The following is an 18876-nucleotide window of genomic DNA, read 5'->3' as shown; positions in this document are numbered from 1 at the left end:
ATATTAGATTCACTATTTTTTAAATACAGGAAGGCTTGCATGGATGTAAACAGTTGCTATCAGGATTGAAAACAGAGTTGTGCTAGTTTTTTGTGAGTTTAATTTTCATACTGAAATTTGCACATTTCATGGACAGCATTTTGCTGAGCATCTAGGCAAATTGCATGAAAATCGAAATTATTTTTCTGCTTGCCTGAGTTGTGGAACATTATGAATAGTGCAATCCCTGAGCTAATCTAACCAGGGTCATTAAAGTTTGTGACCTGGTTTATTTAAAGTTTAGATAGAATCCTTTCTACTTCCTTTAATTTCTGCTTTAGCTCTATATTAACATAGGCTGTGGGGAAACTTATGGGAAGCTTTACAGGTGATAAAAAGACTCTGCCTAAACTTTAGTGTTAATTAAAATTTATTCTTTCTAGTTTAGGTTCAAAAATTTTCCTTCCCTGAATTGATCACAAACAATTTGAATTTTATCTATTTCCACTCCAAAGATATAGTATAGGATTGTAACTTCAAAGAGAAAAGTAGTGGCCATAGAATGTCTCCATCTTCAGATTATAACATTAGGCAATGTATCCCTGTCTGTTAGCCAGGAAGGAACAACAATAACATATGATGAATATTTTTGATACAGTTTAAGTCAGTACTTCCTAACCTGGAGGCCACGGACCACTGAGGGGCTATGGAGTTTGCAAGGGATCCATGAATCCGTATGCACACTAAGCATTGTCTTTTTGATCTTTTTGTTTTTATATATTTTTCTCAATCACTGGGTGCTAATAGTACAGCTAAGATCATGTGGAGGGGGGGTGTCTGCAAAATTGTTTGATGCATAAAAAGAGCCTTTATACCCCCAAAAGGTTGGGAATCACTGGTTTAAGTCAAGGGCAAATAGATTTTTATGTTAGATCTATATAAATAGAGTGTATTTCTGTTATTAATGCAGTCATTTAATTTTTCAGCCTTTCATGTCTCCCCGGTACCCAGGAGGCCCCAGGCCACCTTTAAGGATACCCAATCAGGTAACAGTCCTTTTACTAAAGACGCTTAAGGGGGAATGAGAAAAAAAAATTCTGTATGCTCACCTTCAACAGATTTTATTCAACTATGTGATGTAATGCAGTCAGATTTAATATATTGAATTGGAGATTTACTTCAAGTGGCTTATTTTAAACACTGCCACATACACTAGGTCAAAAAAGATATGAGCTTGTTTAACAGTTTGTAGCAATCACAAACAGCAATGTACCACCTAAGAAAGTGGCCGATGTGATATGGGTTTTCCTCACCAATTCTGAAGTCAACTAAATTTTGAAACTTTAAATAATGCCACCAAAACCAGCTAGGTTTTTAAGAAACAGACTCCCCCCTCCCCAACTTTATTTATTGTATGCAAATAATATATTTCTTGCCTCATTTTGTTTTGCCATAAAACATAAAGTAATTCTCAGGAGAATTGCATAGTTTTTTAAAAACTAAATCTAATATAAGGTTATATGATAGAAAGTACTACTTAATCTAAAACACAGTTATTGCATTAATCATACACTGCATTAAATTAAAAGTGAATAAAATTGCATATTCAAAAAGATACAATTTGTTTCCTAACAATATTTTTCTTTATAGGCACTTGCAGGTGTTCCAGGAAGTCAGCCATTATTGCCTAGTGGAATGGATCCAACACGGCAACAAGGTAATTCTATTATTATTAGATATGATGGTGAGGGTTTTTTTCATAATACTCATCCTTGTCACCAGTGAGAACCAGTTTCGTGTAGTGGTTAAGAGCGCAGGACTCTAATCTGGAGAACCGAGTTTGATTCCCCCCTCCTCTGCTTGAAGCCAGCTGGGTGACCTTGGGTCAGTCACAGCTTCTAGCTCTCTCAGCCCCACCCACCTCACAGGGTATTTTGTTGTAGGGATAATAATGACATACTTTGTAAACTGCTCTGAGTAGGCATTAAGTTGTCCTGAAGGGCGGTATATAAATTGAATATTATTATTTTATTACCTTTGTCAGCAAATTGGAGTGAGGGGGGCACTATTAAGGGAAACTAGGTTGGAATATTCTTCTTAATCTTCAATGAGAAGTGGATGAGTGTCATGGACAGGATAAATGGAAATATTCTGTTTACTTTGCTGCTACTTGGTTTAGTTGCGCTGTCTAAATTTTGAGTTTGGATAATTTTGTGTTCCTGTGTTAATTTTGCAGCATGACATATTCTCATTGTACTAGATCCTATAGCTGGTATCCTAATGTTCCACTCAGCAAAATGTAAAGCCTTCCTCCAGCTTAAGGAGACATGCTCCAACAGAAGTGGGTCTTCTGTTAGAAAGCTTCAAACTTTGGAAGCAGAACAGAGTGATAGGATAAATCTTAGGCTGGAGGGAGAACTGGTGAAGACTTTAAGCAAGATCCAACCTAATAAAGCTGCTGTTCTGAGGATAGAGGATGTTTTTTCGTCACTGTTTGTTGCTTGTATGTTTCGTAGCAGCACCATTTTAGAACAGGCATGGGAAGAAAAATGCTATTTCTAAGGTGGGTGCCTTTTGCATAGATGGTTTAATCCTATTATATATTCTCGCTTTTTTTAGGACATCCAAATATGGGTGGGCCAATGCAAAGAATGACTCCCCCTAGAGGAATGGTTCCGCTAGGACCTCAGGTATATTTCTTACAAGTTTCAGTTCTTGAGAATATGTTGTGATTCCCTTTTTTCTTCCTGGAATTCTACTACAGCTATACTGTGGTTTCATATAGAATTGCAGCCAGTATCTGTGACATCATCTCTGTATCACCCATCATTGTTTGATCAGTTCAAGGTCCATCCGGTTTAGTGCTTTGTTTCAAACAGCAGCCAGTAAGTTGCCTCTGGAAGCTCAGAAGTAAAGCACAATCTCTCATCTTTGCTTTCTACCAGTATCTGGAATTCAGAAATGTTTTGTTCTAAGCGTAGATATTACATTTAGTTATAAATGCTGTGATAACTGATCAGCAGCAAGACAATATGCCTGAGAGTAACTGGAGATGCCTTGGAGATGGGAATCCTATCCATAAGTTCTTTTACTTGCCATGTTAATTTACTATACTACTTTTGTAGATCATTTTGAAAACAAAACATTTGGTCAAAATGCAATTATTTTGTCCCAAGCTAACTAGTCTTGTATATGTACTATATTTTCTTGACATAATATTAAACCACAATTATGTTATTATTTATAGCAAGAATACTACATAAATAAAAAAGGGAAAGGAAACAAAAAAAGTTCAACTGTTTCTATCATTCACAAATGTTCAGGACCTATAAATGGGATCTGTCCATACTTCTTATTTTATGTCATTCTAGTACAGATCTTTCTCAAATTAGCGTTTTTTAGATTTTGTTTTATATAGCATTTGGATTTTACCAATTTCTTTCAAAAAAATCTGAATATTTACTTTAATTTTTTGAAAGGCATAGATAATATTAAAATTCTGTTTCAAGAACAACCAAGAAACTGATTTTCAGGAGAAGAAAATAGAAGAATATGTGAACTGTTAGATTTCCAATAGAAGAAAAATGAATTATGTAGAAAGAAACATTGGACTTAACATGAAGGTTCCTCCTACTCTGAGGAAGGGAAGGCATTTTATCATGGGTGATTCCCACAAACCAGTCCAGATGCAGGTCAACTCAAACTTCCCTGTCTCTGGCAGTAGGTTTGCCCAGATCCTAATTTCTGTAGCTCCTCGAGCCTTAACTAGACACACTTGAATAAACAATCTTTAGTAACAGCCAAAATAACAAAGCTAACTATAGAGGCTAAACATGAGAAAAAATGCAGCATGGAGTCAATTAAAGAAAAGGCAAAAGATCTAGCCATAATGAAAACACACACGCACGCAGACACCCATGAAGGATGGGAGCCTTCCTCTGAGGGGGAGGGCATCTTATGATAGGATTTACAAAAGCAGGACCCATGTAGGGTGGGTATGACTACTCTAATGGTACCACTTGTTGCAGTCCCCTGTGCCCAAAATCTGCATCAGCGAAGGCAAGGATGTCTATTTAATAATGATGAACAATCATGGAACTTAAGGCCCATGCAGCACCTTTAAAATTCTCTTCTACTGCAGCACTATCATCAAAGGCTGCATTGGTAGCTGAACTCTGAACAGAATGAGCTGTAATTCCCTGGGAAACCAGAAAGTCCTTTACCTGGTAGGCTAAGGTGAATCACTGGCCGTTTCCAGATGGCTTACCTGAAGCCGCTCCATGCTGCAATGTTGTGGATTGTGCTGGGGAAAACGCGAAATATCGTGTTTTCTCGGTCGAGTTTTGCACGACATCGCGCAAAACTCTCTCGAGAAAACGCGATATTTCGCGTTTTCCCCGGCACAATCCACAACATTGCGGCATGGAGCGGCTTCAGGTAAGCCATCTGGAAACGGCCACTGTCTCAGCCAGCTGCTTAATGTCATATTGGACACCTTGTCTTAAATGGATGACTGTAAGAAACCAGTCTGACAGGCAAAAAAGAGTTTCTGCCGGATATAAATTCTCACTGCCTTTCTCAGGTCCAATGTATGCCACTGCTTTTTCTTAGGATGAGATGGTTCGGTACAAAAAGGAGGGAAGAAAAATCTCCTGTGCTCTATGAAATCATGAATTAACCTTTGGTACAAATGTAAGGTCGGTCCAGAGGACAGCTTTGTCCTTTTGAAATATACTCAGGCCTTTTCTTACAGAGAGGGCACCTAACTCTGATGCCCTATGAACAGGTATGATCTAAAAGATCAGGAAAAGATCCTTTAGAGTCAGCACTTCAATGGAAATTTTCCTGATGGGCTCAAAGACTCAGTCAGAACCGTTAAAACAACATGGAGGCATCAGAAGGAAAAGCAGTGAATTATAATAATAATAACATTCAATTTATATACCACCCTTCAGGACAACTTAATGCCCACTCTGAGCGGTTTACAAAGTATGTTATTATTATCCTCATGACAATTACCCTGTGAGGTGGGTGGGGCTGAGAGAGCTCCTAGAAGCCGTGACTGACCCAAGGTCACCCAACTGGCTTCAAGTGGAGGAGTGGGGAATCAAACCCAGTTCTCCAGATTAGAATCCTGTGCTCTTAACCACGACACCAAACTGGCTGTCTTATGGCAAGGCTCAGTGGTTATTGCCTTTTAGGAAACAGATTATGTGAGGATGCTGAGACCAAGGCATGCCATCATTGAGTGGGAGGCTGCCACCTGCCTACATAGTGTGCTAGCCATAAGGCATTGGTCAAAACTGGACTGTAAGAAATTGAGCGCCTGCAACAAGGATGAGGGAAGGAGCTCAGATGATTTTCTATGACATCAACTTACATCGGTCTTCCAGGTTATGTCAAAAATTCTGGTAGTAGATGTCTTCCTATTGAGCAATTTGTTTAGAGTAGTCTAGATCTCAGAAGGATTTCCACTCAGTTTCTAATTGGGATCCAGATGTCGAATAGAACCCTGACAGATCATGGCCGTCGTCACACGGGCATCTCTTCCGTTAAATTTACAGCATATAGCGTCCTACCTGTTATCAGCACAGTAACGTTTCTTTGGGTCGCCTAACGGCTCTTCGCGCCACCAGCTGTCCACACCAAAGCACTCTGTTCTGTTCTCTCTAACCGTGCAGAAGCAGCTCCTCCCCCCCTTTTTTTATTATTCTGGCGTTTAATTCCGCTATAACAGAATAACAGCATATAAACATTCCGTTAGAGCAAAACATTACGACCCTTTTGTTTTTCCAACTTTGAAATTATATAAATAGCCCTTTGCCCGCAGAAAACTCCCTGTCTGGCGTGATCCCCATCGCTGAAGACTCTGCCATGGCGATTGAGTCATTTTTACTTCAGCAGAAAGTTTGCATTGTGTTATGTCGTTATGGCGTTATAAGGATATAATAAAATTTTAAAAAGGGGAGTCGCAGGAAGAAATGGATTCTGGGATTGAAGGGAGGGCATAGGACGTTGCGAGGCGAAATACATCGATGTGAGGCATTCACACTGAGGCACAAAATAGCGTGACTATCAAGCACAAAGCAGAAGAGAGAAAATCGCTGCAGTGTTGGAATAAGGTGGGTGTTTGCCGGGAAATAGCGCCATTTTAGCGCTAAATAAAAGCCCGTGTGACGACAGCCCATGTCTGGAGACACTGGCAACTTCCATGGCTTCACTGTGGACAATTCCACCAGACTGGAAAGACATAGGTGGTGCGGCCAGTGAAGTGCTACACAAACCAGAGTTACTCTCTCTTCCTGATCAGCTTGGAAAGTAGGGGTAGAAATGAAAATGCATAAAGTATGCCCTTGGGCCAAGGAGAAGTGAGGACATCTATCCCCTCTGCCTTCTGAATCTCATATCTGGAATAGAACCTCTTTGTCTGATTATTCAGGCTGGAGGTAAAGAGGTCTTCTAGGGGCTGCCCAGACTGTAATCTAATGGAATATTCTCTAGTTCAGTACCCACACTCATTGCACTATATAAGTTGCCTACTCAATGTCTGCTTATATGTCGAGTACCCCTTGAATGTGTTCTGCTGACAAGACGACAGATTCTTCACTTCCAATGGTAAAATCAGGGCTGCTTTCTTGTGCAGAGCTGAGTTGCCCCCAACCCCAGTTTGGTCATAAGGCACTTAGGTTGATGAGGATGTGACAGTTCCTTAGGAGAGAGCTAACCTGATTGTCCAGATCTCTAGCAGGTTAATGCTGTTAATGTGGATCTTTTTTCAAATTTCCTGTGCATTGGGACCCAGACACCAGAAAAACGGATGTCAGTGGTAACCTGTATTTGATTCTGCATCAGGTAGTCTTTGCTGTTGCAAAGGTTGAGGCTCTCTGTCCACCATTGTATGCTAATAGAGATTCTGGAATGATAAGTGTGCAGCTTATCTTCCCCATGATTTCAAGCTGGGTGGAAGAAGAAACCACTGAAGAATTCTCACAGAGAACTCTGCCCATGGAACCAATGTGATACATGTCACCATGAGGCCCTAGAGGTGATCTAGAAAAGCCAGATCTGCTGATTTTGCAATCATAATGTGTTTGGTTATGGAGAACTTTTGGATTTTCCTGGAGGTAGAAGAACCTGTCCTTGGTGCAGTATATCAGAATCATGAGGGGTCGCATCCTTTGTGAAGGGGTTAGCATGCCTTTTCCTTGTTTATGAGGAATCCATGAGCCGTCAAGCACTTTAACATGTCTGATAGATCCTTGAGGGCTTATGTTCTGAATGGAAACCAAATCAGCAACTTGTCCAGATATGGGTATATATGAATACAAAGCTGATGCAGGAGAGCCACCAATACCACCATCACTTTGGAAGAAAATCATAATATAATAATAATATTCGATTTATACACCACCCTTCAGGGTGACTTAACACCCACTCAGAGCAGTTTACAAAGTATGTTGTTATTATCCCCACAACAAAACACCTTGTGAGGTGGGCGGGGCTGAGAGAGCTCCTAGAAGCTGTGACTGACCCAAGGTCACCCAGGTGGCTTCAAGTGGAAGAGTGAGGAATCAAAGCCGGTTTTCCAGATTAGAGACCCTTGGAGTTGACACTAAACTGAAGGCAAGGGTCTTGAATTGAAAATATCTGTTCATATAGGCAAATCTGATATATTACCGATGAGATGGTATAATTGAAATATATAGACAGACCTCTGTTAAACCTGTTGAAATCAGTTTGGTGTGGTGGTTAAGAGCACGGGACTCTAATCTGGAGAGCTGGGTTTGATTCCCCACTCCTCCGCTCGAAGCCAGCTGGGTGACCTTGGGCTAGTCACAGTTCTCTGGAGCTCTCTCAGCCTCACCCACCTCACAGGGTGTTTGTTGTGGGGATAATAATGACATACTTTGTAAACCGCTCAGAGTGGGCATTAAGTTGTCCTGAAGGGTGGTATATAAATTGAATGTTATTATTATTATATTATTATTGTGTTGGAATACTGCTATCAACCAGAGGGTTTCTATTCTGAAGTCCAATATTGCCCTGTGTCCAGGGACACTGGACCTGCTCCCCCTGCCACCTGCTCCCTTTGCCACAGTAGAGGGAGAACCCAGGGCGGGCTGAGGTGTGGGCAGGGAGATCATGACCAGTGAGTGGGGCCAGAAGCAGGGCAGGCCACCGCCGAAGCCACCACATCTCTGGGGAGGCAGGCAAGGCCACCTAGCAGGCAAAGCCCCAGCAGCCAGGACAGTACAGTGAGGGAGTCTTATTGGTGATGGCAGTTGGCCCTGGCAGCCCCAGCAGCAGCAGCAGACACTTCCTGACCTGCAGGGCTTTCCCAGATGGGGTGCCATTGCTGGCAGGCCCGCGGGAAGAGATTCTGGCATGGCAGCCAGGCCAGTTTGGGGAGGGGCAGGGAGTCTCCATAGGCAACTCCTATAAAGGTGGACCCAACAGGCAGGCCAGGGAGGAAGATTCCTGTATGGTGAAAGAGAGGCAGAGAGAGAGAGAGAATGGCAGTGCGGCGGGGAATCAGAGGTGCGGGGGTACTGTAAACCCCCCTCCCCTCCTATTTCTGAGTCCTGTCCAGTGGCCCACCTGAGCCAGCAGCCAATCTGGAGGACAAGCCCCGCCCTCAGGCTCTGACACCTTGGTGCTGGACCCTGACACCCTGTTAGCAGTTATGCTAAAAGGGTAGTTTATGAATGTAATATCTCTTATGCCATAATCACATGGCACTTTCTAGCCCATGGTGGTTGCTAGCCCGGCTAGAGCATGGAAAACTACCAGAAGTGAAATCAGGCAGCGGGCTAACTGATGCCCCCCATGCCCTGGAGAGTGGCATAAGAACAATGAGGTCTCCCAAGAGCTTCTCACTAATTCTATTAACCCCCTGTTTCTCTGCCTGAACCAACTTACCCTAATTAGAGCTATTCGATGAACTTGATGACTCTCCCCATCCAGCAATTGCTGGGTCATCAAGCCCCATTCACACCTTTTGTCTACATCAGGTAGAGCCTCTCCTAACTTATTTTCTAAAACACAAAGCAGGAGGTAAGTGCCAGGTCGTTCTCCCCCCCCCCCCAACACACACACACACACACTCACCCCCATCAGGATGGTATAGGGACCTGAAAAACCTAGCTCTTATCCAAGGAAATGAACTGAGGATCTGGGTGAAACCACTGCTGGAGACCAGAAGTTTAAGTTGACTTGCCTCTAACTGGTTGTTGGGGAATCATCCATTATAAGAGGCCCTCCCCTTCAGAGTGAGAATTAAACTTTTCTCCCCTTTCAGATGGACATAGTTGAAGCAGGTGTATTTTATGCTTTTTTATAAAACAGCAACTAGGAATAGAGTAGGGATTAGATAGAACAAATGAGGGACTCACAAGAACTTGTGGGGAGCATCTTGTTTTTTCTCCTCCCCCACCATGTCCTCTTTCTCTTCTGGCCCCCTATAGCCTCTCCCCCCTTTCCCTGCTTCCTTGTCTCCTTCCCACCCACATTTGTCTGCCCTCCCTGTCTTCATCTTTCCTCCTTCCACCCCAGGCAGCCTCTCCTCTGTGTCCCAGTTGCATACTCCTCGCTGAGCCAGGCCCAGTTGCATGGTGGGGAACCTGCAATGACTTGTGTGAGGTACTTAGCCATGAAAAAATACAGGAAAAGTAATGTCAGTATGTTTTCTGTGTCAGAATTAACTGTGTAAAAACTTGGGTTGCCAGGTTTCCTGGAGGTGAAAGTGCTTCTGCATTGTGCAGGGAATTACATCATTCCCAGCATGACACAGAAGTAATGGGTTGGTCCAGGGGCTGATTGATTAAAAATCAACCCCAAACACTAAATTGGAGACCGATTTTTACTCAGTCAGCCCCTAGTGTGACACAGGGGCATTCCAGAGTGTGTGGGAGCACGCTTCACCCCCACCACCATGTTCCTGCACCTGCCCCCTCCCCACTGACCAGGTGAGAGGTGGTAGGGAGAGGAGGCTGGGGGTAGGGGATTCCCCACCCCCACCGAGAGACTGACAAGACTAGTAAAATACCCATAGATCAAGTTATTATACCTATAAAATGGCAGTAATGAAAAATCATGAGGTGGTTGTGTGAAAGAACAAGGGATTAGTAAAGACTTGCTCAGTGATGAGCACCTGCCATTACAAAAGGGTTTGTATGCACTGGGCTTGCACAAACCCCACTGAGATGAATGGATGTTACTTAACACCATTGCTAAGTGAACAGCATCTTTAAAGTGCTGCTTAAACTATTTAACAGTTATTCTTTTAAGTATGAGTTTGTACATATCCAATTTATACATAACATAACCAGTTTATACATAACTAATTTAGCTTTTTACTTCGCCATTAGGCTTCAGAGGACATTTAGTCACTATTGTAGACAATTTCATACTGATGTTAAAGCCAGTTTAATTTTCCTGTATTGTCACAACATGTTTATATTCTGTAAAATGGCTTGGCTTCAATGAACCCAAGTGGAATTCTGTTCATAGAACATTATTTTGATTCTTCAACTTGCAGCTCTCTGTGCCACTCAAAAAGCCATTCCTGAGAGGTGGGAGACCCTCTGGAAAAGCGTGGTATGTGGTGAGAGGGGCTGCAGTAATAAACATATCATTTAGCTGAAAACTATAATAACTCTCATTGTTGACCTAAATTAAGAGAACATGTATTCTTGGTTATGAAAGTCTGCATAGAATACATGCCAATGTGTTTTCCAATAAAGCTAACAAATCAATGAGTACTTTGAAAGTGCCCAACACAGTTTGTTTTGAAAGCCTAAACAGCAAAGTGTTTTTTAGCTGTAGAGCAAATTTACAAGTATTTAAACTGAAGTTCTTCAAACTGAAGTTCTTCAAATAAGTCTAACAAATCCATACTTAAGTATATTAGGTTAAGCAACAGACCCACAAACAACTGGGTTATATAATTTAGCCTTTTAGCTCCGTCATATTTGCCTGGATCCAAATCTTTCCTTGCAGGAGCAGGACATACAAGGAGAAGGCCTGGTTTCAGCAGATTGCCAGTTTCCATCTTCTGTTGCTGTATGTTATAACCTAAGGCCCAAATTACTAATTCCATATGCCACATGATTATCACAGGGAGTTGCACTCACAGCTGTGATGAGTTCCTTGTGGAGACTCAGTTTTGGAGCACTGCAGGTACTTGACTCAGATGGGAACGTACCTTAGAAGAAGGTACACAGGGGGAGGTCCTGCCTCCCCGTGTGCCATTTTCCTGACTCAAAACTGCCCCAGGAGATTGTTATTTGCCCCATGGGGACAGGATGTGCATGGAATGCTTGCACATGTGTCTGCCCTTGGGGCAAATATTACCCTTCTCCTTTGGCAGTACTTCCAGATTGAATTTCTATGGGGAACTCGAAGCTGGCATCCTGGTTCAAGTCTCTGGCAATGGTATGGATATAACATGTATAGCTTGAGCCTAAGAATAGGTGTCCACAAATTGTAACTGGGTTTGGTAGCCATATGTTAATTTTTACAAGGAGCTGATTCATTATAAGGCAGATTTCTGTGTTCATAAATAGCTGCCAACACTAAAATCCAAATGCCACCACAGTATGACCTGTAACAATAAGACAATCCCTAGATCAATTAGGACTTGTACTGGGTTACTAAAAGGAAAATAATCATTTAAATTTGCAACATTCAGTGCTTGCTATCTTCAATTAATGTACACATGAAAATAGCTGATTTTAATTTTTTTTATCAACAAAAATATGTTTACAAGCTAAAAAGCTTGTGCAACATATTTTCTAGCGAAGGAAATTTCTTTCTCAAAATATAAAAATGAATCATATTTTTGGATTGCGGCTTTCTTTGTTTTGATGTTTAGTATTTGAGCTTGTATGCATATGCTGTTAAAAGGATCACACTACTTTGTTTAAATTCCTGTCCCAAAGAATTTATTACAAAAGTGAATTTTCCAAGAACAGAGCGTTCTGCAATACCAGGAGTTCACTGAGTACATCCAACATTTTCATCTTAGATGGGAGAAGATAGCTTAGTGTTTTGTTTGTAGAAGTTCTCCAAGATGTTGATAGCTATAGGTAAATGGATGCTTTTTGTAGCAGGGCACAAGTCTGTGGGTAAAACTCTGAACTCCACTGTCAGCCTAGACAAAACTGGCTAGATGGATCAATGGTCTGACTTAGTATAATACTGCAATTCTAAGCACATTTAAATGGGAGTAAGCCCAATTGGATCAGTGGAATCTGCTTAAATACCTCTGATTGGAATGAATGCTGCTCAAGCTCCCTGATCACTGAATCTGAAAAAGGTTTTGAGAAGAAAACAAATGTTTCAGTTTTTAAAAGGAATGTATAAAAGCAGAGATAGGAGTTTTTATAGCTGTACAGTGCTTTCCCCAACCTTTTGAGATACTAGCAGGGAAGCAGACAGCCTCCCCTTCCCCCTCAACAGCTGCAGCATTAAGAGAAGTTGCTTTTGATGTACAGAGAAGCCTCTACTGAAAATATACATAAAAATCAGTCACAAGTTTGTGAAGCTCTTAAAAGCGAAGTGAGCAAATTCCTTTTCCTTAAAGGCCAAGATTAAAAACATCCTCACCACTGGTGGGGAGTGCTTTTGAAGAACACTTCCTAAGAGCTATTTTGGCTTTTTATGAAACATGACACTGGACTATTTATAGGCACTTCAGTACAATTTCATATTCTTTAAATAATTTTAGTACTCATTGTTGTATATTAAGAGAGCACAGAATCATTTGTTATAAATGGAAAATATCTACAGCACTTTACAGCTGAAATTAGTAATTAGTTAATTAAGACAGACTACTTTAAAAATGATTAATCAGAATATACCAGTATGGAATCCCATCAAATATTTTTAGAGTCTATAGTGCTCCTATGAAATGATTATTAAATAATTTTCAAGAATTAAATATGGTCACTGTAGTTCCATTATTAGGATAATAAGACTGTTAGTAAATGCTAAATAGATTCTTTCTTCAGAGACAGTGGAAGAACAATTGTTTTCAAAAAGTCAAGCAACTCAAGTTCTGAAAATGGATGGCAATGCCCTATCCAATCAGCAGATGTGTAGGGAAGTCATTAACCTGCTGTCCTTTCTTTCCCCCCTCCTCTTTGGTTTTGTTTTTTTGTTTTGTGGTAGTCTGACCCTTGGTTATCATTGCAGAACTATGGAGGTGCAATGAGACCCCCACTGAATGCTTTAGGTGGCCCTGGAATGCCTGGAATGAACATGTAAGCAAAATAATGTACTACTATATCACTTATAATAAGATTATCTTTCTGTTTTTAGATTAAAGCTAATAGCAGTGATGCATGTAGAATGTTATTTGATAAATTGCTTAACATTTGCAGTTTTGACAATTAGCAATTTTGCTCTTCATTTGGCATCAGATTTTATATTCCAAGATCCAAAACCTATTGATTATATAAACCAAGATTTCTTGCTTGAAAATTGCATTGAAATTCAATTTAATAAAGTTTTTCTGTTGTGATGTATTTAATTCTCATTCCTACCCTAATACGGCAGATATAAGGAAGCTCACTGTTTTGCTAGTAGAGATAACTCTGTCTTAAAAATACATCTTTAAATGTCTGAATTTTATTTCTCATTTGATGTTATTGTGGTGTAATACAGTTTTAATAATTAGTAAAGTAGCCATATCCTTAAAATATACTAGTACTACATAGGCTTTGTTTGTTTGGGAGCTTTCTGGATAGTATCTCACTTGCTTTTTGACTTTTGCAAGATGTGATATTCAAACCTTATACTCTTTATGTGAATATGTAGTATCTAAATGATGAAAAGTTATATCCAGAGCTGTCATGTCTTAGACATGGGTAATGGGGATACAGAAGATAATCTTGTGAAATATACAATCTTCCATGACAAGTGCTGGGTATGCAGAGGTCTCCCTCTGTGTCCCCACAAGTCTCCATGCAGTAAGGCATCCTTCCCATGGAAGAAGTCATTGTCCAGATTCTTTGATGACTATTTTCTCATTTGCTATCAACAATTTGACCAAGCCTGAGCAAGATGAATGTGGCCCTTCAGGTCTGGCTAATATTATGCAAAATAAATTATGCAAGTAAAAAAACTGAGTGTGAGTGTTTCACAAAGTAAAAACAATACAATAAAATCATAAAAACAGCCACTGTGATATTATTAGTATTAAAATGCTATGGATATAAAAACATAACACAAGCAGCCTAAAACAATATCCATAAATAGCCCTCAGGCTAGAAGATAACCACAAAAATTGCTTTAAAAGATGAATCCCTTCAATAAACTTCTGAGTAAAGAGAAATTATTTGGCTTGCTGCCTAAAGACGAATAGACAAGCCACAAAGGGAGAGGGCATTCTAAAAGTGAAGTGCCACCACTGAAGAAAGGTGCCTGTCTGGTTGCCGCTCACCTTACCTATGCAAGCAGGGACACCAAGAACAGAGCCTGGGAAGAGAATCTTAACTAGCAGGCTGGGCAGTCAAGTTTCCAGCCCTATGACATTTAGGGCCTTAAAGACGAGAGCCATTTTTTTAATTATGACCAGAAACAACCAGGCAGCCAACGCAGATCTTTCAGCACCCTACCCTGTATTCAGCCCCCAACAGTAGCTTGGTTACCACCACATTTTGGACCAATTTAAATTTCCAACATAAAACACATTCTGTGCTCTCTCCTTGATGGTATCAAAGCATTGATCACTGTGATCAGATTAGGGCTCCCAGTTTCCAGGGGAGGCAGGGATCCCCCGCTCCCAGCCTCTGCCCCCCACCTCTTACCATGCTGGCGGGGGGCGGTGCAGAGAACGGGCCCAGGAATGTCCTTCCAGGCATGACAATGAAAATTCCGGAACATGTACGTGCTTTGCATGCACACAGAAAGTACCCTCCCGTGTGCCCTCTGGACTCCCACCCTGTCCCCTGGTTTGGACCCTGGGGGACCTGGCAACCCTAGATAAGATCACAGTTTTATAGGTAACAGCCATAGCTGCTAAAATGTGCTGTATCCCAGAGAAGAGACTTGAGTTTCTAATGGTAAGTCAGGATCCAGCAGTATCCCCAGTAACAAATCTGGTCCTTCGAGGAGAGTGTAACCCTCTCCCAGATAGACTGACTCCTCAATCCTTGAGGAGTCCTTCGTCATGCATCTGACTAAGAGAACTGTGATTCTCGAAAGCTTACGCTACAATAAAGTTGGTTAGTCTTAAAGGTGCTACTGGACTCAATCCTTGAGGAGCTCTGTCATTTGACCAACAGCACCTTAATCTTGTCTAGATTGGACTTCAGTTTATTGGTCCTTATCCATCCTATTACCTTCTCCAAGTATTCACAGACCTGCCCACCCTCAGCTGTCAGGCAGCTGTTTTCTTTGTAGAGCTGGGTTGCATCTCACTGCAAATTCCTGAATGATTTCTCCCAGCAGTTTCAAGAAGATGTTAAACAATAAGGGGGAACAAGTTGGACTTCTGTGAGATCCCACAATATAAATACCATAGGACTGAGCAGTAGTCCCTCAGAACCACCTTCTGGAATCAGCCAGCTGGGTAAGAGCAGAACCACTGGAACATGATGCCCCCTCCCCACTGCCAATCCAGCCATCTTCTTCAGAAGGATGCCATGATTGATCCTATCAAGAGAATCAATAGGGATACACTTCCCCCCTCACTTGCAGCAAAGATCATCAGTCAGGGCAACTAAGGCCAGTTCTGTCTTTAACCCAAGCCTGAATCCAGATTTGATTGATTGGATTTTTAGCCCGCCCTCGCCACAAGCAAGCTCAGGGCGAGTTACAATTATTGATACATTACAACAAATAAAACCAGTAAAATACAACTCAGTACCAACATAGATTTCAACATTTCAACATCCCTTCCCCCTTTCCCTGCCCACCATACACAAGGGAAGAAAAGGATGGAGATGTGGGTTGGTGAACCTCTAACTCCTCAAGCATGGGGAGGCAGATCGACCATATGCTCCCCCCACTGGCAGGAGACTGGCAGGGAGGCTCATTAGATGGATCCAGTGCTGGCCTCAACCATATGCCTGGCGGAACATCTCTGTCTTACAGCCCCACCAAAAAGATACAAGATCTTGGCGGGCCCGAGTGTCTTCTGACAGAAAGTTCCACCAGGTTGGGGCCAGGACAGAAAATGCCCTGGCCTTGGTCGAGGCCAGCCAAGCTTCCCTGGGGCCAGGGACCACCAGTAGGCGTTTACTTGCAGATCTAAGAGCTCTCCAAGGTACATATGGGGAGAGGCGGTCCCTCAGGTATGCTGGTCCCAGTCCGTTTAGGGCTTTATAGGTCAGAACCAGAACCTTGAACCTGATCCAGAATTCCACGGGGTGCCAATGCTGCTGCTGTAGAGTTGGAGTCACACATGCTCTGAAATAAATTCCTGTCAGGACACGAGCAGCAGCATTTTGGACCTGCTGCAGTTTCCACATCAGGCCCAAAGGAAGCCCTGCGTAGAGCGAGTTACAGTCATCTAATCTGGAGGTGACCGTTGCATGGATCACTGTCGTTAGGTCATTTCAATGTATCTAGATATCACCGTCTACTTGAAGACCTTGCCAAAATGGAGTCTTGGCCATGAGGCAGTAGTTATTTAGCTCAATCAGATCCGGGAATGTCTAATGTTCCCAGGAATGTTTTTTACCCACTCCAGTAGAACTGAAGCTGCCTTATTTGTCCCAGAGAGCATTAGAGTGAGAGCAGGTAGAGAAGTGGTAGAAGTGTCCTTGTTTCTGCAGCAAACTGACTTTTATCTACTGCTTTTTCTTGTTACTACTGTTGAATCTCTCATTATTTAAATCAAGGAAAGGGGGGAGTCACTTTCATAGATGCTTAAAGGCCAGGCCTTCCCCTTGCTATTACATAGCCTTAGCTAAGGTGGTAGTTCCACAGTTCTTGATGCTTTTTTTGAAAAGTTTATCATAGAGCCAGGTATCCCATGTGAATGTGTTAGATGTGACAGCAGTTGATGCATAATATACAGCTGGAAGAACTTATTAACTTTGCACTTTCTCTTCATCAGCCGCTAAGCTAAAATGAAAATATTTGAATTATAGGAAACATATATCAAATAATCTTGTGGCATGTTTAAGTCTTAAAAGTACAAAGTAGTCTATAGTTATTCCAGTCTAAGCTCTTTTATTTCATGGGTTTAGACTAGAGAAATTCTGTGTATGATTACACTGTAACAAAAGTACCATGGCATGAAATTTAGAGACACTACTGCCTCAAAACCTTGAGATGTTTCCAGCTAGATTGAGCTGAACTGTCTAATGCTGTCTCCTACTCTGCTAATCCAATGTTTCATAATCTTACTTTTTTACTATTTTTTTATAGCAACTATAGATTGAGATAGGGTTCTCAGGTTCCCCTACCCCCCGTGCAGAAGGTGGGAGGCTCAGCACCTACCTTTAGGTGTTCACTTCTTGTGCATGTGCGTGCATTCCTGGCCTGCGCGTTCCTGTGTGACGTCATCACACAGGCTACATGCTGCCCTGGGAGTGCTCCTGCGCTCCGCAGGGGGGCTACATCAGGTTGCTGCAGAGAGTGGGAGTGCTCCTGCATTCCGCAGTGGCGCAATTTGGTCTGAATTGGGCCCAATTTGGCCCAAATCTGGCCCAAGTCAGGCTGAATTGGGCCCAAATTGGGCTGCTACAGTGCACAGGAGCGTACTGCACCACATGTAAGCATGCCCTGAGAGGTGTGTCCCCCCACCAGCCAGGTAAGCGGGGGGAGGTGGGAGTGGGGCATCCCCCACCCCCAGTGGGGGACTGGCAACCCCCAGTGGACTGGACAAGTATGAAGATAAAACTAAGATTTGAGTCCAGTAGCACCTTAAAGACCAATGAGATTTTGCAGGATTTTTTCCAGTTTAGGCCTTGAAGAGTCAAGGCCCCGACAAAAGGAGCTTGACTCTCGAAAGTTTACACTGTGGAAAATCTCATTACTCTAGAAGGGTCAAATCTTGTTCTTCTACTGCTGACCAACATGGCTACCCACTTGAAACACAAAAAACTAATGTGTTTATTTAGATAGCATATTTAGTCAAAATACAAGGATAGTTCAACTTAAATTATCGTGTGATCTTTTATATTTTAGGGGTCCAGGAGGTGGTAGACCTTGGCCAAACCCCACAAATGCTAATTCTGTGAGTAAATATTGAAATTATGTTATCGTTATATCCCTTTAAAAAGTAAGTAAATAAAAAAATAACAGCATGTGCTTTGCTCACATTACAATTTACCAGCATGGGAAAGGACTATACATGGGATTTTTTTCTTCTGTGAACAGAAGTTCTCTTTGACTAGGATCATCCCTTGTTTGTTGATTATCATATACATAATTCAGTATTATAAAATAGTCTGTTAGCAACCATAATTGCTGACATGGACAAATGTTGTTTAAGAAAAACTGATGATTAAAATTTTAATTAGATAGTTAATACTGTATTAGATTCGGCTAGTTGAAATAAGCATACAGTTAAATGACTTCCCCTTTTTAAATGATTTTTTAGAATTTTAGTCAATGGCAACAAGTTTTGATAGGATCTTTTTTTGTTGGCTTATTGTTTTCTTTTGTCCTTTAGATACCATACTCTTCTGCATCACCAGGAAGTTATGTAGTGAGTATACTTATCTGTGGGTGTGTGCAAGTGTGTTTTTATTCATTAGTATAGATGTTACATTTTATTTAGATTAAGAAGTGGACGTCCAGATGTTACATGTGTATTGTTTGAGAAGTGAATGTCTGATCTGTTTTGTGTCATTGTGTCTGCAATCTATCTGTAGCACATATGTTGAGGTTCATTAGTAGAACAGTTAACAGTCTGGCCAAAATTGCCCTGAATGCTGTGTT

At 41.6% G+C, this 18876-nt stretch overlaps 1 protein-coding gene across 4 annotated transcripts in view; it reads left to right on the top strand.

Moving 5' to 3' along the window:
• SSBP2 (single stranded DNA binding protein 2) overlaps positions 1 to 18876 on the top strand; it is a 165309-nt gene that overhangs the window by 130106 nt on the left and 16327 nt on the right. For 2 of the 4 annotated variants that reach the window (XM_054986656.1, XM_054986654.1), the window contains 6 exons: positions 966 to 1025; positions 1630 to 1696; positions 2599 to 2669; positions 13174 to 13241; positions 18121 to 18169; positions 18608 to 18643. In XM_054986656.1, the coding sequence (XP_054842631.1) occupies positions 966 to 1025; positions 1630 to 1696; positions 2599 to 2669; positions 13174 to 13241; positions 18121 to 18169; positions 18608 to 18643 (351 nt within the window). Of the gene's footprint in view, positions 1 to 965; positions 1026 to 1629; positions 1697 to 2598; positions 2670 to 13149; positions 13242 to 18120; positions 18170 to 18607; positions 18644 to 18876 lie in introns of all 4 variants that reach the window. The other 2 variants (XM_054986655.1, XM_054986653.1) reach the window with 1 other exon arrangement.

Source organism: Eublepharis macularius, chromosome 8 (genome assembly GCF_028583425.1).
Source record: "Eublepharis macularius isolate TG4126 chromosome 8, MPM_Emac_v1.0, whole genome shotgun sequence".
In the NCBI taxonomy this organism is placed as follows: domain Eukaryota; kingdom Metazoa; phylum Chordata; class Lepidosauria; order Squamata; family Eublepharidae; genus Eublepharis; species Eublepharis macularius.
Note: the sequence above shows the minus strand (reverse complement) of the source record. Positions and strands in the feature narration are given on the sequence as shown.